The following is a 22,914-nucleotide window of genomic DNA, read 5'->3' as shown; positions in this document are numbered from 1 at the left end:
CTTTGAAAGAGAAAATAATGGGCCTTTATGGGCCGGCCAATCTTTGGACTATGGACGAGCCATGAAGCTTCGAATTCCCGTTTTGGTTTTTATCATTTTTAATTTAGCCATATTTATTAATCTTTACCTCCTAAAATTTTCGTTTAATCACTTGATCTTTGAAACTGAATTTGTCTCATTTTATCTTCTAAAATTTCTAAAATCGAGTCATTTCACCTCATTTACATTCAAGTTGGTAGAGATATAGCTGTTCCAAAATTTTAAGACATCATACTTCGCCAATCACAGTACCTCATTTTTTCCAACATCGATACAAAGAGGATCCTCCTTAGATCCTAGAATCACACACTTCATAATTTACATGATAAGATTCAGCGTACGCCTGCCCTTAAAATTTGATAAGTGCCCCAATAGCCAAAAGAATCAAACTTTCTCTCTTAGTTGCATGCCCTTAAAATTTGGTAAGTTCCCAATAGCCAAAAACATCCATCCATTTGTAACAAGAGGCGAAGCTACATGGGCGCAAGGAGGTGCAGTTGCACCTCCGCTCTCCGAAAATTGAGGAACAGCTCCTCTGTTTCTGGGCTTGATGGAACCGCCCCTCTGTTTCTGGGCTTGATGGAGAAAGTGAAGTTCTGCAGCCTACGTGTTGCTGCAGGATTTCTTTTTATCAAAAAATATCCAGGTCAAACCACTTAGTACTACGGTACGGTGTAGTAGTATTCCTCTTCATTTGTAAGTAAGAGATCTTAAGTTCGATTCTCGTCATAGGTGAATTCGAAACACACTATTGATAACCCATTGTGAGGCTAAATCCATTATCTACCGTGTAGATAATATAGTTTTTTCACCTGAAAAAAAAAACGAAAAACAAAGGGGCCAAAACCACGTCGTTTTGGACTTGGGATTTATTTGTCTTTTTCATTTTAAAAATAAAAAAAACTTAACGCCAGGGACGAAAAAGGCAGAACGTTCTCTGCCATTGGAATTGGAAGCAAGTAGCAGTGACCAACGAACGGCTCAGGCTCCCCACTCCCACTCCCAGCACAGCAGGCTACCGCCGTCAGTCACGTTCCGTCGCCCTCCACACTCGACGCCGTCGTCAGCCACCGTCCCATCACCACCGGCAACAGTCAATTTTGAGTTAATCTCTAATTTTTCAAGTTTTAGTTATTTAAATCCCTAATATGTGATTTTGGGAAATGGAGCCCATCTGTCAACAACTTTCGTAGCTCCTTTTTTGTTCTTTGTAATGAAAAACAACTCTCTCAGCTAATCACTTTGGAGTTTCCTGTTTCGATGTTGATATGCAAACGACTGTATAAATTCATGGTTCTGCCCTTAATACGATTGTTTGCCATGAAAAGTAAATTTCTTGCTTTCGATTTGCGTAGTTTTAGCAACGTAAGTAGTTCGATTGCCAGGCACAAAATGCTTTACAGCATCATGAATTGGAGATATAATTGGCTAGGTACTTGATTTGTGTTGTTTAGAGGAATGTGAGTTCTTTGTTAGTTGCAGGATGCTAGCACTTCCTCGTAATGAAACAAGTTGGCGTCTTTATTTGGTTTCTCAAAATTAAGCTGAAGATCTCGTAATGAAACAAATTGGCGCCTTGCAGTTTGAAATTCCACCAAATGCACCGTATTCTTTTTCCGTACGTTTAAACTTTCTGGATTTCTCGTTATTTTTAACATTTCCCCCCGCAATTTTCAGCATTTAAAACTCTTTTTTTGGGTGATGCCATTTTAATGTTGAAAATTGAAATGTATTGATTTGCAGGGTTTGAACACGGAGCATCCAGTATTGAGTATAGGTGACAAGCTCAAGTTGGTGAGTTTTAACGGCCTAAAAAACTGAAATTATGTATGAAAATCAATGGTTTTGTTCTCTAGTCAATGATTCTATGCTGATTCTTAACTTTTAAACTGCTTTGATTCGAATCTGTGTGATTCAATGGTTTTGTTTGTTTGTAAAACTGACATCATGTTTCTATGCAGTCAATGCCACATTTTCCCTTTTTTGTTTTTGTTTTTTACCTTACCCATTCCCATACTTGGTAGGAGTGTTGAGGCTGTGAAATTAGTTCGTGTTGTTTCATGCAGCATTTGAATTTGGTCTTAAGTTATGCTGGTTTTATGTAACATGGTATGTCTTCTGTGGCAATGAAATGTTTTAATCCGAACTTTGCACTGATATCATGCTTAGGGTTTGATGCTATCGGGGAACTGTTTGTGTGTTTGTAGAAGAATTTGACAAAATTAATTCCCTGGCAGTGGTTTTAGGCTTTTAGATGACATTTAGTTAGCAGAGTCTTTTATGTAGACATGTAGACATTAATGTATGCGTGTAAAAACTACCATGCAGACTCTTAGATTGGATTGTGCTTGCTTTGCACATTTTTTCATATTGTTTTACCTTGGTAATTTTTGGATTTGTTTGGAGCATTGAGCCTATGAAATTAGTTTATGTTGTTTTACGCAGCATATGAAATGCCTTGGCATCGCCCTCGCTCTTTAAAACATTGGCAGCGAATGCTTTAGTGGCAATTAAATGTTTTAACTCCGATCTTTCTACTGTTTATCTTGCTGAGTGTTTGGTGCTGTCCTGGCACTTTGTATTGTTTATAACTAGTGATACTGTGCAGATGTTTATGTCGTACTTTGAGTTTAGACATTCATGGCAATTGGATAGTAGTTTTCTTTATTATTCAGTACTTGCTGTAACTCCCACTTTGATTTTCTCTTTTGAGCCTTGTGAGCTGTTTCATTCATTTTTATTAGTAATTGGTATGTTATACTTGAAAGAACTAGGGCAAATTCTGCATCACTGGAAAGGCTTGGAGGTTGAAGTTGTGGGCTGACATGATTTCTTTTCACTAATTCTTGTTTCCTGCAGATAGGAGAATATCAAGAAACGGTTAGAACATGCCTTATATTCGAAGAAGAAGGTAAATTACATTTCTATCTCACTCAGAATACACCTGTAAGAAACTATGGAAACTTGTCTTCTATGCATGTACTGGACAATATCTTTTTTGATTAAGATTGTTTTGATCCCTCTAAATTACGGTCCTCTAGTTCTGCAAGTAAATTGAGGGCTTCCCCATCCTTAGTTCATTCTTTACTTTTTTTCGATTCTATTGTTCTCCAACTGAGCTGAGGAGTCCAAAGTTCTATTCCAATACAAGGATCGGCTTTCATTTGAGGGCCAACAAATTTCTAGGCACCAGTTTGTGTGTATTGTGAAAGTACTCGGTAAAGTTCATTGGCATCAAGAGGGACGCATCATAGGCAATGAATTTCGTCTTGTGAGTTGTGACTGCTTCCATTGAAGTTTTTTAGTATTCACTGTTGACTTGCATGGTTCTTAAATCCGTACATACTTTGATAAGAGTGAGGAACTAGAATAGATATTGAAAGGTGATCTTGATTTTTGAATAGATTGTAGAAAACTTAGGTTATACCACTTCCCTTTGCCGATGGAAGGTAGGGCATCAGCGCAGCGCTACCCTAACTTGAAGCGCCTCGTGATCACCTTTAGTCAGGTTGAGTACAAATAGGGGCAAACCCTGACCGAGATGAACCCTCAACAAGACCCATATTTGGTTTAGATATCTATAGACATACCATTGGAAACCTTTGTTAATCCGGAATCTGTTACTGGATACCCCCTCTCCCCGAGACCTCTTGCCTCACTATGTATTTTCATGGAGTCACAGAATTTGCCTTGAAAAGAAAAAATGGTCATATTGTTGCAGAAGGTGGTTATGACAGCCAAAAGTCAGTCATAATCTATTCTTTTAAGTTTCTCATTATGATGTACATAAATTATCAAAGATCGCATTCAATCAATCAATCAGGAAAAAAGAAGCCACCTATCAAGTTGTATTGTTTCTTTTATTTACTTCTTGTATCTGCTTGCACCAGTAGCACCTTATTTTGAACTAAAGCGAGCCCTATTGCAGATGCTAGCGCAGCGGTTCATGAAGAAACGGGGCCATCGGAAGCAAGCAAACCCTTTTGCAGGCAAATGCATAATGGATCCAAATCAATCTCCAAGCAAGCAAGTGAAACCAGTTATGAGCCTTCAACGGATTTTAAAATTTCGATTGGCTCCCAATCTCGACTCTCATGATCCACCTGAACAGTCTCGGTAAGTAAAGTCTCTGAATTATGTATCTTATTTCTGAATTCCTTAGTCGACACAAGCTTATTCCCTGGTTTTGAAAATGCCAGGGATCCGGTGCTACATACAGTGCAATCAGTGGCCGAATGACCAATATTGGAATCCTTATTCGACGCTAGCTTGCTCCCCCGTTAAAGAAGGGTTACTTGCATGCTAAGCTAAAAGCTGAATGATGTTGTACAGCCCTTTTCTGGTTAGATTTTTTCTTTTCCTTTTGACTTGGGTGGCGCCATGAGCTTCAGAGAAAATTAGAAAAGAGAATTATTTATTCGTTAAGACTTCACATTTGCTTGCTTTCAAACATTTTAAATTTATATCTTGCTTTTGTATATTGTTTCCAATGGCTTGTCCACTCCTACCTTGGTGGACCTGGCACAAATGTAATATTGGAATCCTGTTGCCCTTTCCCCTTTTGACCTTCTGCACTTCATTTAATTTTGTTATTCTTTTTTGATTTATTCAATCCGATGAAATGAATCATTGAATTTGTTGGGAGACCGTGTTTTCAGATCAATGTGTATATTTTGAATGATTGGATGCTACAGCCTAGGCTTGTTATTTTAATCAATAAATTATTAGTAAAGTAATGACTAATGAGTATTACAAACTTAAGGCTGATTTCCTCCTTGAACCTTCATAAATAGCCAATTCATGGGCGGTTGGATCAATGCAAGATGAAATACATGTGCTGGCCAATGGAAAAATTGAAGGACGTGACGAAAGACTAAAGTGCAGCACGTGACAAAATAGAGTACCAACATTTAATATTTGAATGGAGGAATCACTAGGAAACTCTGGTATTGGTTTAGAGATCATGACTATAATTAACTCATATTACTTGGCTCTTTTAAAAACAAATAAAACAAGATAATAACATGTTAATTATATTATAATCTAAATTAATAACATTACGTGACAATATAAGGATATTGACTTATGGATTATTTCATAGAGGCAAGTTTAGACAAATGCCATGTGACTCCTAGGACAACTACCCCCAACTTGGTGATTTGGAAGCTTACAAGTAGGAAGCATCTGGCCCTTCCACGTGGAAGCAAATCCACGACATCAGAGTCAGCAGACCCCATCACCGGTCCAATCACAGCCAGCCAGGTGTGCCAGTTTCTCCTTCGTTGCATCATCGCCTACTTTCTCTGCTACTGCTTTTGCTGAAGCTTCCGTTCTTTTATTCTCATTTCAATCCCACCAGACGAAGCCTCGGGACCAATTCTCTGCCCCAAAAAACCCAAATTAAATATTCAAATTAATTTCTTACTTTCCCTTTAAATAATTTGGAAATTAGGGCTTTTATTTTGTGTTTTTTTTTTCTGTTGTTTCTTCCCCAATTGGAAAGTGGAAGCCCCAACTTTTGGCTCAGAGCTTGAATTTCTCAATTATTCGTACGAACAAGTCAGAGATCGCCGCCCAAAAGCCTCCAAATTTCCACTTTCTGTTGTTGGTAAATTTTTACTGCTGCTTTATAGTTAGAATCTTCATTTGATTCAATTGGGTTTTTAATTTCACTTTTTTTGCTGCTGTGAAAGGTTAATTACTGTTCTTTGATCGGTTTTTGCTCAACAATTTTGCAGGTAAGGCCTTATTCGTCGAGTTTTCGATAATTGTAGGAAAAGGGCTGTGATATTTGGTCCGTCTGATGATTTATTTCCAATCACTGTATCAAAAACCTTTGAAATTTTCATCTGATAGTTACCCCTTGTTGTACTCCATTTGCTGCATTTTCCTCCCTTCTGATTTGTTCTTCATCTGTTGCTTTAATTGCCTCCGATTTCGCCTAAAACTTTGACACTCATCAATCATCATAGTGAAGCTCAATTCCTTTTAATTGGATGTATATAAGACTATAGTTATACAATTTTATTTGGTATTTTCTTGGTGCTGGTGGATTTGAAGGATTCATAATGGCGATGGGGTGTAGGCCGGTGTCAATGGAGGACTTGCCGTCACATTTGGTTTTAGAAATCTTGAGCTCGGGAAGGCTTAGCGCCATTGATCTTCTACGTTTAGAGTTAACTTCTAGGACATTTGGAGGGAGTCAGTGCTTATACCCTCACAAGTTTCGGTCATTGGTGGATTTTGCGGCATATCAGCTATGCGTGTCCCATTCTGTATATGCTAAAATGGAAGGGGATGCTCAGAGTGAGCTATTTAATCGGTGTGGTGGGAAATGGAAGCGGGTTTTGAGGTTCTTGCAATCGGTGGAGCAATCATCTGACATGGTTGAGACCTCAGCAGGCAATGTACTATTTCATTATTGTTTGCAGTTTCTTATGATTCATGAATGAACTTTATCAGCAATTTGGAGTACTGGTTGTGGGAAAGAACACCAATGTGCGTGATAATATATTTTGGGAGTTTTCTAATTTAGTCAATCATAAACTACCCATTTTACATGAAATGATTTTGTTGTTGGAAATTTAATCCTTTATTTATTTAGATTCTTGAAATTCTTGCATTGAGATTAGTTGGTATCTATGTTTAAGGTGTAAGTACAAAACCAACCTGAATTGTGTGGTATTAAATTCTTTTGCCTAATAAACTTTTGCCAGTAGTTTTTTACTTCTTTTTTTTTTTTTTTTTTTTTTCAATTTTTACAATCTTATTTGCATAAGCAGTAGAAACTATTTTTAAGTACTTTCTGGTTGAAAGGAAACTGAGAAATGAGATATAGATTTTAAAATAACCTGGTACTGTAATATATAGGATTGCTTTCCATTACCTAACCGTTTGGAAGACTCGCAGAAAATGACATTATTTAGATTATCTGCTAATAGAACAAAGATATTAATATAATGTCTTCTAGAGGTTTGCTAGCTAGATCGACCTATTGGTATATTGATAACTTTTTTTTGTTGTTTTATGCTGTGTTAAGTTTGTTGTACAATTTTCTGGTCCTTGATAGCTGCTGGCTAAAAGTTATGGTTAATTAAGATTTTTTTTTTTATCAACAGATGCAAATTACAACTGGACGGTATCACACATTGCTAATCAGCAATTCATCATTGTACTCATGTGGTGCCAGCTTGTGTGGTGTTCTTGGTCATGGCTCTGAGACTAAGCAATGTGTAACATTTACCCGGATTAATTTTCCATCTCCAGTGCACGTGGTCCAAGTCTCAGCCTCCCACAACCATGCTGCTTTTGTTATGCAATCTGGAGAGGTTAGTACCTGCTTATACCTCAACATGGTATACCTTATTCTGAGCTGAACAAATAGTTTTCTTCTGTATCTTAGATTTGAATGCATAAGAAATACTTCTCCATCATTTTGTGCTCAATATTTCCACGCATAATTTAAATTCTTCCACTGACTTTGTCAATGTTCCTTAGATTTTTTTGCAAGTTATGACACCCATGGGTTGTTGATTATTTGGCAGTGATAGGCACTTAAAAGTTATTGTCGAGGTTTAGCAACCCTTTATGATCCCATCATGAAACCTGGTTTAGAATTTGGTCTGATTTCCACCATCGATATATCTGGCTATCTACACACACACAGCTTTCTGCACCTATGTACCATTTATACTTCCCATATCTTGTATACTCAAAACTTAGTAGGTCACTCTCACGTTAGTCTTCTAAGAGTTGCCTTGATGCATTAAATTTGTGCTCGTGTCTTGGCAATTGTTTCTCTTATAGAAGATGAATATGCATTGCAAAGCGTTTTAGATATTATGCATGACCGTCCTTCTAGTCATGTAATGACGCATTGTGGTTACTGATACAGGTTTTCACATGTGGGGATAATTCATCATTTTGTTGTGGGCATAAAGATACAAACCGGCCAATTTTTAGGCCTAGGCTTGTTGAGGCATTGAAAGGACTTCCTTGCAAGCAGGTAAACTTATATCCTCATTGTTGTATTATAAATGACAATTAATTTTGGGAAGTGTTATTGGCACTCCAAAAATCTCATTCTACACTCCTCACAAGTGTATTTTTCTTTCTAAATATAGAAAGTTTGGAGTGTAGAATGAGAATTTTGAAGTGCCAACAACAATTCCCTTAATTTTTTTCAAATAGATAAAAAAGGTGTCAAAATCGGTGGATATTATACGATCTTCTGGGTAAAGCTAATGGAGAATTTTTCCCTTCATTGTGTCAACAATAGGAAATTGTTGGATTTTTGGGAAACGAATCATTGTCTAGTATTATGGATGAAAATCCCTGTTCAAAGGCTATATAGTTGTTGCACTACAATTTCTATTCTTCTGTTTTCCTTTAATTTGTAACCCCTGCACTATGATTTCTGGATTATGGAATTACTTTTAAATGATATGTCTAGTTATTGGATTCTTCTGCTTGTATGTAAAATAAACATCACCCTTTTTTACCATAGAAATATCACTCTTTCCTCAAGAAAACAAAAACTAGGAAGCCTTTTGAAGGCTTCTGGAATTTGAAGCTAAATACGTTGATTGATGATGTGCTCAGTCTTAAGAGGTCTGATTCGGACCATTCTTCCAATTATACATTCCTCTTTTTCATCGAGAAAAACCAATAACTATAGATATGAATGGCCCAAGTTCTCGTTCTCCATTCTTGCAAATGGATCTTATGCTTTATTCCATTCTTAGGTGATAATTACTCTACTCTTTATCTTCTCCAATGTCGATGCGTATCACTATATCTTCATGAGTTATCTGTTGGAACTTGTTTCACTCCAATTCCTTTTTCCTTTCCTATTTATACAACTTGTAGTTGGACATTAAATAGCTAGAACTTGTTTCAGGTTGCTACAGGGCTTAATTTTACCGTGTTTCTTACAAGACAAGGTCGTGTTTATACATGTGGGGCCAACACACATGGTCAACTTGGTCATGGAGACACCATAGATAGCCCAACTCCCAAAATGATTGAAATGCCCGAGGGCATTGGTTCCATTGTTCAGATTGCTGCTGGTCCAAATTATGTCTTAGCTGTAACTGACAATGGACTAGTGTACTCTTTTGGGTCAGGTTCTAACTTCTGTCTTGGCCATGGAGAGCAGCATGATGAGTTTCAGCCACGTGCAATTCAAAAATTTAAAAGACAGGGTATTCATGTGGTTCGAGTCTCTGCGGGCGACGAGCATGCCGTGGCACTTGATTCCAATGGATTTGTTAGTCTCCTAACCGGTGATAAAATTTCAATATTTTATTGTTGTGCTTGGCATGTATTTGACTTCTGTCAAAAACCATGGAAATTGCAGGTACATACTTGGGGTAAAGGCTACTGCGGTGCATTAGGCCATGGGGATGAGATTGACAAGACCACCCCAGAACTCTTGACCAAGCTCAAAAGCCACCTCGCTGTGCAGGTTTGGTTTTTTCATTCATCTTATCATTTCTGATAATTATGATTTTTTAAGTCCATTGTTCTATGCTGCCCTCAATTGTTAAGAGTAGATGCAATGCTCCAACACTACAACTTTGGCGTTGTGAAACTCGCATACAAATCTGTGCATCTCTCTCCTGTTTTTTCCCTTTTCATGTGGAACTTCTCGTTTTAATCCATAGGTGTGCTATAACAGTTACTGTACTCTGTAGGTGTGTGCTAGAAAGCGGAAGACCTTTTTCCTCTGTGACAATGGTTCAGTATATGGTTGCGGTTGGATGAGCTTTGGTAGCCTTGGATTTCCCGACAGGGGATTATCTGATAAGATCTTGAGCCCTCGAATCCTCGATAGCTTAAGAGATCATCATGTTTCTCAGATTAGCACTGGGCTGTACCATACTGTTGTTGTCACTAACCGCGGACAACTCTTTGGATTTGGAGATAATGAAAGGGCACAACTCGGGCACGACACATTGCGATGTTGCCTTGAACCAAATGAAATCTTCATACAAGAAACGGCTGATGACATGGATCGCGTTACAGAATGCCTCTGACCTCAGGGAAAAACCATCTGCTTTGTGGAGTTGTATGATTTCGTATGTCCTTAAGGTAAATAGCTTTGTGTATCTGTGAGATCAAAATGTTGAAGGCGTTACATGATAATTTGTGTGTGATATTTGTTGTGGGAAATTAGATTGCGTATAATATAAGAAGTACAGCTACGTTGTGTGTTCATTTTGTTTCAGTTTCCAGGTTGCCTTGTCAATGATGCTTCCTTCAAATTATGCCTACTTCTATGATACCATATTATGCTAGCATCAATCAAGGACTGTGATACCATCCGTGCACGACTGATGCTAACATAATGAGCGTCATTATGCCGTAGAATGCAAGTACCTGCGGCCAGCCGGCCAACCAACATGGGTTTTAAAATAAGGGAACTTTAACGAAAAGCACCCGGTACTGTTCACTTTAACGAAAAACCACATTTTTACACTAAAAAGTCAATCCTGGTATTATTCACTTTATCCTTTATCTTGTCCTTATCATTAAAACTCAAAGTTTTCAAGCTTTTTTCATTAGTTTTCCTTTAAAATAATCATTAGTCCATCGTAACCGTGTCGGTAACATAAAAATCCTACCCACCTATATGGGGGACAATATTTGTTTGAACGGACTTTCACGAAGCACGTCTTTTGGATTCTAGATTTGTATTAGTAAGGGTACAAATTTAGTTGGCAGTCCATGTCAACATTAATATATTTGTAGTACGAGACACTACCTACTTTCAAAGTTTGCCAGATTTCATCAAACTATAAGGAATTGAAATATTTATTATCTTTTCTGACGGCATTCTAATATCAGTTGTCCTCCTCTAAAATGGGACGTTGGAAGCAGAGTGAAATGAGATGACATGATCCATGTGACAAGCGTGCCTCCTTTTGTGTTGTTTGTTAAGTAGTTGGAAGTTTGCAAGAGGAAGAGACAATTGGAGCATTGGTCTTCAATTTTGGCTTAATTGGAGTTTTTAGTCTTTAAACAAAAAATATGTAAGATTTGATCTCTGAATTTGTCATAACGCGGAGGATTATTCAGTTACAACTTTTATCCATATTTTTCGCTTCAAATATCATAATTTGGACAAAAGTTTTATCGAAGTTACCTAAAAAGAATAGTGCTCCACATTGTGACAAGTTCAAGCACCAGTTTTTATTGACTTTTAGTTTGAGGTGCAAAGATCCAATTTGGCCAAAATTCAGGAACTATGCTTCAATTTTATCAAAAGAGGAGAACAAGCTATGTTTTCCTCCATTTTAAATTCCAACCACAAAAGTGCAACTCATGCTCTGTTTCCACTATATAAGAAGCACTTGCATACAATAAGATCGTCAAAGTGGTCATGTTTTAACTAATTATGTTATGTGAGAAAATTAAAGTTATGTGAGAAAATTAAAGTTATGGCTACACGTGATATGTTTGAAACATGACCAACTTAACGCCCCAACTTTATTTAAGTCTCTCTACTAGTGGACCTGACTTCTCTGCCCTCCCACTTCCCATAAACTTTCATCTCCTCTTATTTGTGCGGTTACGGTTAAGCCGCATCAACATTTTATATTACTATTGTTTTTTGTTTTATTATCTTTATAAAAAAAATTAATATAAAATGTTGACGTGGCTTAACCGTGACCGCACAAAATAAGAGAGGATGAGAGTGTGTAAGAAGTGGAAGGGCAGAGAAGCCGGGTCCCTCTACTAGTACATGTGTCTCTACACTGTCTCCAAGTACAATACTTATGTGTGACTATCACTTATCACGTGACAATTTATTAACACACATTTTTTTCTCCCTTACCGTACCCTGAGCTTGTTAAATATCATAAATAATATTGATCATAGTGGCACATCTCTTCTGCCAACCAATTTTTTTATTTTTTTTTGCTAAAGATTTGTTTTTTCAAGTTTATGGATGAGGAGGATCCCGGAGTTCACTTTATCATATTCATCGTACATTGTGTGTTCATTTTTTATCAGATACTATTTGTGTTCAATTTTAAATAAAAAAATTCAAAAATAATTTATGACCACAAGATGACAAATGAACGGATACAATTAAGTGATTTTGGAATTCTCACAAAGAGAATCCGGATAAGATCCTATCCACAAGTGTATGTACACTTAACTGAAAGAGGGGCTGTAAAGTAAAAGAACATCTAATGGTCAAAAGTAATTCTCTTCTTGATGAAGACACTTTGTATTATCTAATCACTAATCACCATTTTCCTTCTTTATTTACTATTTTACTTATGGGACTCCAGGTCACTTTATCTTTTTTCAGAAAAAATGCTAAAATAATCATGTTTTTAAATTATATAACATGAAAATAGATGATTAAAATTCCTCTATAGTACGTAACTTAATCATAACAAAACCGCGTTTAAAGGACGACTTTTTTCCATGGCCCTTCTTAATTTGTCCTTTGCCTTTTTATTTGTTTAATTTTTAAGCTACTTGCAATGCCTTTTACACTTTACAGTAAAGAATTGCTAATTTCCTATCCATTCATATGCTTTTAACATTTTCTTCAATACTTTAGGAACTAAAAAATCAATCACAACATTATTTATTTTATTTTTTATTTTATTTTTATCGTTAAAATTTAAAAATTTAAAATTATTTTTTATTAATTTTTCTAAAAAAATATATATTAAAAAAAAAAAAAAACTAAAGTAATCGTCGTCCTCGTCTTCGTCCTCGTCCTCGTCCTTGTAATTTTGGAAGAATAAACATCAAACCCAGGCGTCCATTTGTGAACTACAAGGTACATAAGCTTGAAAATTGAAATCCGAGGGTGTGGGGTGGGTGCCGACGGTGTCAAACCGAGTTGGAGAGACAAACTTCTGAATGTTCAGAATGGATTACAAGCTCTGGATCTGGAAAATTTCAAACGCGATCTTGATGAGTTGAATTGGAGTCCGATTGTTGGTCTTGAGCTTGTAGATTTGATTAATAGCTATTTTGTTGCAATTTTGAAAAGAAAAGAGGATTTGGAATTTGTTCTTACTGGAGGACCTAGGCTTATTTCGGTTCATTACCTTGTAGTTCACAAATGGAGGCCTGTGTGTGATGTTAATTCTTCCAAATTTGCATGGACTGCTGCTGTTTGGGTTGGAAGTAGATGGCTGGGTGCGAGGAGGAAGAAGACCATTATTTTAGTTTTTTTGTTTTTAATTTTTGAAGTACATTTCCTTTTTTTAATTAAAATAAACTTTCCTTAATCCACATGACATAAAGTGAGAGGCCTATTCTGTGCCACGTTAACATACTAACAGATCTTTTAACGAAATTATTACGACATTATTGATTTGTATCATCAATTTTTAAGGATTATATTGATTGATTTTCAATTTCAAAAATCATTTGTAATAAAAATCCTTAATTATTTGCTTTCGAAAAAGTTCCCAAATGATCATTTTACCAAAATTGGGTTAATTTGAGCTAGCCTTCAACTGGCTATGGACATAGATGATATTTAAATATGGAATGTGCTATCTATATATTCTTTTTACTTTTCTCATCTTCTTTGTTAATTTCTATCATTTGATATTCTTCAATGCATCATATCCGAAAACCAAAAATTAAAAAAGTGTAAGAGAAGTAAACATGATTATGGATATGACATCGCTTTAAACATATCCAAATTTAAACGGATGTAAATAAATGCTTGAATATTCGACCACGTGGGTGGACAGAGGTGAATTGACTGGCAAGTCCCTGCTGTATTGGGGCAGGGATTAGTGAAAGCCTGCCTACTGTACCTGCTACCAGCCAAAAGCAAAAAGCAAAAGCAGTGGAGAAGCAGAAATGATCAGTAGAACTTTGGATACTCTTGTAATTTGGATCAGGGAATATGCTATGCTCTACATATTATGTGGCAGGGGATAAGCACATGATATTCTGCTGCCAATTTTGGTAACACATAAGTTTGACAGAGATTCATGGATTTACCAAGACTGTAGATAACATGAAAATCATAATCTAATCTGCTTACGTTCTGCAGAGAGAGTCTCTCTTATTATCGAATTGTTTATATGCGAACATTAGTTTCATCAGAAAAATTATAACTATTCTCAATTGCATAACGCATCGTATTTATTAACTTACTAAATTTAAATAATAATGTACAATCAGTAATACGACGAATTCTTTTTCCAACTATTCCAAGTTTATAAACCAGTGAAAATTTAATCAACAAAAACAAGTCATGGGTTGATTCAAGAAACAAACCACCTTTGTGGCAAATCGAAATTTTTTTGGTGTTGGTCGATAAATAAATAAAAGAGCATAAAAACTGATAATTTCATGGTTGCTTTTATGTTGCTATGTTGGTATACATGTAAATGCATACATAAATAGTACTTAAAAAGCAACAGTGAGAAATAAATAAATAATACCTTGAGGTGATTAGGCCATGACGTCAGTACGCGTGGTACGGATATGACCCGTCTTCTTATTAGTTTGACAAATCCTTCCTATCACCTAAATTTATATTTAGGGTTTAGGATTCGAGAACACGTACTTTTGACACATATTTTAAATCGAGGCATTACGTAGTGTGATTGTGCTCTCACCCTACGTTCAAGTTTTAGTAGCCTAAAGTTGAGTGCTTGTGTTCTCAATTATATTCGAATTCGAATCTTTCTCTAACGTAAAATATTATTTGTATAAAATGAAAATTGCATAACTCCATCCATGCCAATGCCAAAAGAGGCAATTTCCAAGATCAAATTGTAAAAGAAGAAAAGATCACATTTCAGATATCATACAAACTCCGAGTGCCAAAAACATTACAAAACCAAACTTTGAATTTTAGAGCACAAGATTCCCCCCTCCTATTCACATCACTACCTCATTTTTTTTTTCATATTTTTTTACCCCATGGTTTTATTCATTCCAACCTCATTTGATGATCAAAACCAAAACTTGTACACTTTACAAACTCCTCCTAGAAAACAACCTTTCTAGAAAATACACCCCCTACATTCTTCAGATCTCCAATGATCCGTGACGTCTCGATCCAATAATACAATGTACGAAGCCGGGCGGAGGCAGGCCCTTCCTACTTTCTAACCCATGGTTTCCAAATGTTCCCTGAAAACTTCCAGCATCCCAGAAAAAGTGACAATTCCCACCACGCTACAATCATCCTCAATAACCCACACGTAGTTCACTCTGTGAGCAATTGCCTGAATCATCACAGCAACCAGTGAGCTCTTCGGGTGGCAGACAATGGCCTCCGCCCTCCTCACCATTCTCGCCGAGTAGCTGCTCGACCGGGTGTACCTCCCGGACCTAGTCGGCCGCAGAGTCGTGTTCGAAGACACCGATGACTCCTCGTCGGAGGAAGAAGATGATGTCATCATCAATGCATGTGCATAGCTACTTGATGAGCTCAGAGAGTAATTCTCCAGCACCCCCTGCAGCTTCCTCTCCTTCAACCTCTGCATCACAGTTTTTACCAGGTGCTCGGGGGGCCCACCACAGTCGATGTAGGACATGAGGTCCCCTGCTGAGAGGGTGGTGATGGCGGCAGCCACTGACTCATCACAGCAGGCAAGGGTGAAGGGTGAGATCTCTCCAATAAGGACCCCATCGGTGTCGACAACCGCCACCGAGGTCTGCTGGGAGAGAGAGCGGGATATGAGCTGGAGGGCGGAGCTGGCGGAGGAGTGGTAGTTAATGGCAAGGATGTCGGTGCTGATGATGCCAAGGGAGTCTATGGACATGGCTGGCAGAGGAGAGAAGAGCCCAATTGAGTTGAGGAGGAATCTGATCACATCTTCCTGTGTTAGCCAGCAGAATTCTTGGCCGTTGTGGATAGTGGTGGCGGAGGTGGCGGAGATGGGTTTTGGGTGCTGTTTTCTTCTCGAATTGCTTCTGGTTCTGATTGGGACCACCAAGTTCTGGACTCCCTCGAGGATCAAATCAATGGCTGCTCGCAGGCTGAAAATACAGAGTAAAGTAAAAAGATTAAGTATTTGGGTAAATTGGTTGCTAATTCACAGTAATAAACAAATTTCAGATGAAAAATTAATCTGATTTGGGATTTTTTTTTAATAATTAGAACACTGTGTTGATGGGTTTCTCAAGAAGTGAAATTTAACCAAAATTTGGTTCCAATTTGTCAATTACTCACAAAACTGAAAAATAAAGAAAATCCAACGCCAAGTTCATCACAAAACGCAAATCAAACCCAAAAAAATTGAGAAATTTAAGAAATTTCAAGACATGGGTTTTGGCTTTCAGTACCTGCAGGAAGGTTCCACGTGCATAACATGGCCAGGAGTTTTGGTTAAAATCTCAGAGACAGGTGCCTGGAGAGCGGCGGATGGAGACGTCAAGCTGTCATCTTTGCTGAGATAGCAGATGACATCAACCATGCAGACCTTGCCAACGCAGCGGCAGAGCTGGCCGCCACCACCACCACCAACGCCGTCTAGGGACTTGGGTTTGGAGTGGTTGCAGTCCCAGACGCTGATGAAGTTGTCGTCGGAGGTCTTCAGGGCCTCCAAGGCATCGGCGACGGTGGCGGAGGCAGAGAGGGACCTCAGGGCCGGCTTGGCTAGACAGAGGTCGGATACCTCGTACCTCAAGAAGCTCACTGCCATGCAAGTACAAGTTAAGTGAGAATGGTTGGGAGGCGGAAGAGGCGGAGGAGGGTTGGGCTAAAAGAGGCAGAACCTTTTAGAACTCTTGTGGTGGTGGTGGTGGTGTGAGTAGTGTGAAGTGGGTACAAAAGTACAAGAGATGGGTATTTATAAGAGAAGGGCGGGCGGTAGGCGTGTGGAGAAATGTTGGGCTCCTCTTTCTTTTATTTTTTGTGTCGTGACCTTTTTGGCCTTTTTCTTTTATTTTGTTACAACAGAAATAAATTAAAGTAGAGTACACAAAAGTTCAATAAATCAAATCGAAAATCTACAATACTGTACTCTATTAATACTTTTTATGAGTATCTAAATTATATGTATAATTTAAATAAATGACATAATTAATGTGTCACATGTTTTAATGTATGAATGAAAAACAAATATAGGTAACATAAGTTAAATAAAATCGTAATGTTACGTGACAGAGTGTTTACCATGTGGTATATTTCTTCACTATTATGACATGGTAGACCACGATATAATTAATGAAAAACTAATGTATATTTATAATTTGAAACCTAATGGATAGAAAGCATGCTAAACTTAAAGCTGATTCTGGGCTTGAAGTGGGGGTAGGAATTGGCTATACGGTTAAATTTGAAAAAGTTGAGGTTTTGCTATAAAATTAATTGGTAATATAAAAAGTAACTCAATTACTTATAAGTTATTGCATGATTTAGTCACTCTTCAGTGTGGGAATTTGATCTTCTTATATGTCTATTCATGTGTGACGAATTTTCAAGTTTAAGTTGTGAATCACACAAATATAGTGATGTGAGGTACGTGTGGTTGTTGGACTTCATATGTAAGTCAACTAATTCTGATACCTTGAAAAATTCAGATTCTATTTCACCATAAAACTAATTAGTAATATAAGAAATAACTCAATTACTTATAATCTGTCACATAGTTTGATTCCTCGGGACTTTGCCCTTACGCTGACAAACCTTATATCTATTACTCCTAAGTGTCATAGTAGCACAATTCTTATGTGCAGTCCATGACACATGGCCATGGCCCCTGCAAATTTTGGAGGCAAATTGTCTGCCCTCCTGTTATAGTGTCCTTCTCATCCCCTTCTATTTGTGCGGTTACGATTAAGTCACGTCAACATTTTATATTTCTATTACTCTTTGTTTTATTATCTCTATAAAAAAATCAATATAAAATGTTGATGTGACTTAACCGTGACCGTACAAATAGAAGGGCAGACAATCTGCCTCTGCAAATTTTTGACAGAACACTGAGTCTGTACGGATCTTGACTAGGAAGAAGACGACTTCATTTTAAAAACATTACTTTTAACTTTTCAAGCAAACGGTTACTCAGTATTACTGTTTGGTGGTATTCTTCTTCATTTGAAAGTGAGAGGTCTTAGATTCGAATCTCGTGGATGATGAATTCGATACCAAATTAGGTTGCCCATTGTGTGGTTTAGCCAACTTCCCATCTCTCTAATATAAAAAAATCGATGTACTAAAAAAAACATTTTTCAAGCATACGGCACCGTTTTCCTTCTTGGTTTGAGGGTGGGCTACTAAATGGATATTGAGTCATTGACCAAATGAAAACTCAACTCTAATGGATATTATCTGCAATGAGAGGTGGGAGAATGGCTAAACCTCACAATAAGTTAGTAATAATATGGTTTAAATTCATTTTTGGCGAGAATCAAATCTAAGATGTCTCACTTACAAGTGAAAATGAACACTCCCATATAAATACCATATACATATTTATCCATTACATTTTAAGTTTATTTTTAGTGGATGACGAGTTTAATATTAATTTATAGACAAACATATTGTACACTTGTCAAATTTTCTTATAGTGTAAATAAATATATCATTGTATGAAAGTACATATTATAGTGTTATTAACCATGTTAAATAGTTTCACCCAATCTTTAAGGTTTGGACCATATTTTTGAGAGATTTTTCAATGTGATCGGAACACAAGATGGTACACTATATGTCATTATAAAAATGATGAGATATGTGTGTTAAAAAGTTAATAACTTTCCACCACTTATATGAAAACACGTAATGTACCACTCGTATTCCGATCACAATTAAAAAAAATTCCACTTTTTCATTGCATATACTGACGGTTGATGATATCGATGTCATCATCAAAATCTCCGTTAGATATCAAAAATTAACTTAAAGATATTGATATACAAGAAAGACAATTCATCCTCAGTTAAAGATGGGAACATTAATTGGGGTCTTGTGTATCAATTGTATACATATTGTGCGCAAGAAAAATAATTTGTTTTATAAGTTTTGGATGGCCAGTGTTTGGCCCCTTCTACTCCGAAGTTTTTGACTCCGCCACTGCTGAGAGTGAAACCACGTACGGTTGGAGAGCACTCTTGAATCTTGATGGCTTCCGTGAATGGAAGCCCCCACTACCAAGCAAGAAAGAAGCGGCTCTTCTCACAGCCGTAAAGTCGACAGCTGAGAGACCACCGAGAGGAAAATAGGATTGGGTTAGAGCAACTCCAGCCCTCTTTAAGAGGTTGGCCCAAAGCCCAAAAAATAGGCTAGAACCCAAAAAAATCCATCCACCCCTAAAAAAAGGCCAGCTCAAAGTCCACCCCAATTTGTAGGCCGGCCCGAAATGGACTGAGTGAGGAACCAACATCATGCTGGCGTCAGCGAATGCCTGATTTTTTATTTTTTTTTGCATCAGGCGCGTGGGAAACACATGTGTTTGGCTACGCGTTCCCAACAACCAACAGACAGCAAGCCCCGCGCTGCAGGTGCACTAAAAGGGTGCAGGTCATGGGCCACGTGGCACGTCTTCAGCCGTTGGATTTTCAACAGCTAGTTTTATGAATCATTGGACTTCCAACAGTAAAAAAAATTTCAATTTCAAACCCAACGGCTAGTGACTTGGCAACATATGGGCCGTCCGATTCTTAGATCAACGGTCTAGGATTTTCGGCCAAAAAACATAAAAAAAAAAAGTCAGAATTCTTACCGTTGGTTACGTGTCCAATTTTGGTAGCTGGATTTCAATCTTTTTCAAATCTAACGGTCTAGATTAATTAACTTGATAAAAATTATTGAAAATTTGTTTAAAAATACAAAAAATTATTATTATTTTCTATAAATACTTAACCATCATCTTCCACCTTACACCACATTTCAATATTTTCAACATTTTGAACCAAAGCTTTCATATACTTTTGTGTGCAAAAAATTAATAATATTTTAATATGAATTGACTAGACTTTGAGCCAGCTCATTTTTTAGGGATGGAGATGCATTTGGCCAATTACTGTTCATTGGGGTCAATTACTATTCATTTAGGTGGATTAAATGGACTTTAGACCAGCTTATTTTTTAGGGATGGAGTTGCTCTTAATAGGAACCAGACAATAGACGGCCAAGATTATAGATGCTTGGGATATAATTGTATTAAAGCAATAAGTGTGAAGAATGAAGCTTTAGCTCTTCATCAAGAAATTGCCACATATTGACTGGTTGAAATTGAAATGTGTATTTAGCCCACGTTTTTATTTCATATACTCTATCATTTATTGCTCTCACCAACCTACGTCCACTCTTCTTCCTTCATTTTTCCCTCATTACACTTTCTTCCTTCATTATACTTTTTGACACACACTGATCTGAATAATCTAGGTGGATATCCGAATTGAAGCGTGTTTGTTGACATCCGAAGAAGGACTAAAACATAATTGAAGGTGATGTAGAAAAGTACTAAGCGTGCGGGCCAATCCAGTGAGTGTGATGGACCATAGCATATAATTAAATATAGCTAGTGGAAGTAAACTAATGTAACACACATGAAGTTGTGAGTTACAAATTTCTAGGAAGTCCCTACATTGAAGAGAGAAGATTATGCCACGTGTCTCGACGTTTGTTGTGTTCCTTCTGAGTGCAATATATGGTTAGTATAATGGCACAAGTAAGGGTGTCAAATCACAGAGACTGATTAGACCCTTATAAATTACTAGCCTTGAAAGAACCCTAACTAAACAATGAAAACAACAAATTGAATGTAGGTTTTGTGCTGTTAATGAGAATAACTAAAAATGCAAGCAAAATGTAACAACGAATGATATGTTGATTGAGAAACGATGAGGATGGGTCCAAGGATTTCGAGTTCACCATTTCAAAACCAACTCCATGTTTATAAAGTTAAACCGTATTCAATCACCAACCTATTTCCAGAGTTCGTTTTACATATATATGATCAACCATATGATGTGTGGTTTTGATCAAATTATCCTAATCTACAACCTAATTGGGATGTTCAACTTCGGTTCCAAATTAAGAGTCTTTAGCATACAAGAAAACGTTAAAGAACCAAAGAAAATACATGGCAGGATGTTTGCATATCATAATTTAAAGCACTATTGAAAAACATAAGATATAATATAATTTAGAAAGAAAAATTCACTCACAGTCATGTCGTTAAGTTGAAATCGCCTTGCGAGTTTCAGAGGTTCTAGAGATACGTTTCATCTAAATATAAAACCAATATAGTAAATTCTATGGATAAAAGTAAATTCACCTATTTGCAGCAAACACGACTATTGATAGAACTACATTAGAATAGTCGAATTTGAGAAATTGTAGGGCGGATTCGGATTCGGCCCATCGAGAAACCTAAGGAAAGACCTCGAGTTACTCATGATGGCCTTGCAGGTTTCGAAGGTTGCACACGCTGCCACGTGCCGATGAGGGTGATGGTTGCCTGCAATGAAATACCCCGTTACTAGATGAAATATTCTGCCATCTAAAGATAAATAATCCGTTAGAGATTACGAGGAGATTTTGGAATATTTCGACTCAGATTTGAAAATGGATCGAGTCAGACTAGGTTTGAACCCGAGTCATTGGATCCAAACTCCGATATCGACTTGGACCGACCCAATTCGATCGCGGGTCTCACCGCTGCAACTGTATAAACTAAGAAAGTTGGCCGGGGAACTTCCCAAGCTCGTTCACGCTGTTGGCGCTACTCCAATCTTTGATCCAAGAGCAATTTTAAACTCCAAGAATTGAGATGCACACAAAAGTTGAAATATCGAGGGTTGATTTCAAGCCATATGTCGGAATTAAGGTTTTAAAATACACCAAATGTTAGTTAGGTGGCGGGCTGTGGCCTAGCGTCTAGGTGGAGCCTAGGCGGATTTAATTAATTTTATTATACAACATATAAATAAGAGCCAATGTACACTACAACAACAACAACAACAACAACAAAATCTTTTCCCACTAAGTGGGGTCGGCTATATGAATCCTAGAACACCATTGCGCTCGGTTTTGTGTCATGTCCTCCGTTAGATCGAAGTACTCTAAGTCTTTTCTTAGGGTCTATTCTAAAGTTTTCCTAGGTCTTCCTCTACCCCTTCGGCCCTAAACCTCTGTCCCGTGGTCACATCTTCGAACCGGAGCGTCAGTAGGCTTTCTTTGCACATGTCTAAACCACCGTAACCGATTTTCTCTCATCTTTCCTTCAATTTCGGCTACTCCTACTTTACCTCGGATATCCTCATTCCTAATCTTATCCTTTCTCGTGTGCCCACACATCCAACGAAGCATCCTCATCTCCACTACACCTACATGTTGATGCTTCACCGCCCAACATTCTATGCCATACAGCTTTGCCGGCCTTATTGCCGTCCTATAAAATTTTCCCTTAAGTTTCAGTGGCCTACGACGGTCACACAACACGCCGGATGCACTCTTCCACTTCATCCATCCAGCTTGTATTCTATGGGTGAGATCTCCATCAAATTCTTCGTTCTGTTGCAAGATAGATCCTAGGTAGCGAAAACGGTGGCTCTTTGGTATTTCCTGATCTCCGATCCTCACCCCTAACTCATTTTGGCCTCCGTTTGCACTGAACTTGCCCTCCATATATTCTGTCTTTGATCGGCTTAGGCGAAGACCTTTAGATTCCAACACTTCTCTCCAAAGGTTAAGCTTCGCGTTTACCCCTTCCTGCGTTTCATCTATCAACACTATATCGTTTGCGAAAGGCATACACCAAAGAATGTCATCTTAAATATTAAGTTTGTGATCTTCGCTAGATTGCTCCGGTCATTAGTGTGGATAAGTATGTAAATGGATAGAGACAGGAAGCAAACACAAGATGTACGTGGTTCACCCAGATTGGCTACGTCCACGGAGTAATGGAGTTCTCA

The 22,914-nt window shown here is 37.5% G+C and overlaps 3 protein-coding genes across 9 annotated transcripts; 2 read left to right on the top strand and 1 right to left on the bottom strand.

Moving 5' to 3' along the window:
• The first annotated feature begins 951 nt into the window (after positions 1 to 951).
• LOC103448653 (uncharacterized) lies at positions 952 to 4,683 on the top strand. Of its 4 annotated transcripts, none has more exons than XM_017335422.3 (6): positions 953 to 1,143; positions 1,516 to 1,657; positions 1,783 to 1,833; positions 2,899 to 2,950; positions 3,968 to 4,155; positions 4,239 to 4,683. In XM_017335422.3, exons 2-5 carry the CDS (start codon positions 1,598 to 1,600, stop codon positions 4,135 to 4,137), a joined length of 333 nt encoding a protein of 110 aa, XP_017190911.1. In that variant the 5' UTR covers positions 953 to 1,143; positions 1,516 to 1,597; the 3' UTR covers positions 4,138 to 4,155; positions 4,239 to 4,683. The 4 variants fall into 4 exon arrangements, with proteins under 4 accessions (XP_017190910.1, XP_017190911.1, XP_070664056.1 ...); XM_070807955.1 differs by having other exon boundaries at positions 953 to 1,657; positions 3,968 to 4,009; positions 4,071 to 4,155; XM_017335423.3 differs by having other exon boundaries at positions 958 to 1,143; positions 1,522 to 1,657.
• Positions 4,684 to 5,181: 498 nt separating this feature from the next.
• LOC103448654 (ultraviolet-B receptor UVR8) lies at positions 5,182 to 10,257 on the top strand. Of its 4 annotated transcripts, XM_017335890.3 has the most exons (8): positions 5,404 to 5,647; positions 5,733 to 5,777; positions 6,100 to 6,446; positions 7,158 to 7,367; positions 7,934 to 8,044; positions 8,939 to 9,307; positions 9,398 to 9,505; positions 9,735 to 10,257. In XM_017335890.3, the coding sequence occupies exons 3-8, from the start codon at positions 6,108 to 6,110 to the stop codon at positions 10,074 to 10,076; spliced, it is 1,479 nt and encodes a 492-aa protein (XP_017191379.1). In that variant the 5' UTR covers positions 5,404 to 5,647; positions 5,733 to 5,777; positions 6,100 to 6,107; the 3' UTR covers positions 10,077 to 10,257. The 4 variants fall into 4 exon arrangements, with proteins under 4 accessions (XP_070664055.1, XP_008386139.1, XP_017191379.1 ...); XM_070807954.1 differs by lacking the exons at positions 5,404 to 5,647; positions 5,733 to 5,777 and adding an exon at positions 5,182 to 5,301; XM_008387917.4 differs by lacking the exon at positions 5,733 to 5,777 and having other exon boundaries at positions 5,351 to 5,647.
• A 4,554-nt stretch (positions 10,258 to 14,811) lies between these two features.
• LOC103413288 (CBS domain-containing protein CBSX5-like) lies at positions 14,812 to 16,865 on the bottom strand. The gene is made up of 2 exons (XM_008351761.4): positions 16,333 to 16,865; positions 14,812 to 16,026 (listed from the first exon to the last, which is right to left on the bottom strand). Exons 1-2 carry the CDS (start codon positions 16,689 to 16,691, stop codon positions 15,150 to 15,152), a joined length of 1,236 nt encoding a protein of 411 aa, XP_008349983.1. The 5' UTR covers positions 16,692 to 16,865; the 3' UTR covers positions 14,812 to 15,149.
• Positions 16,866 to 22,914: the final 6,049 nt, after the last annotated feature.

The sequence above is a fragment of the Malus domestica genome, chromosome 11 (genome assembly GCF_042453785.1).
Source record: "Malus domestica chromosome 11, GDT2T_hap1".
Lineage (NCBI taxonomy): Eukaryota > Viridiplantae > Streptophyta > Magnoliopsida > Rosales > Rosaceae > Malus > Malus domestica.
Note: the sequence above shows the minus strand (reverse complement) of the source record. Positions and strands in the feature narration are given on the sequence as shown.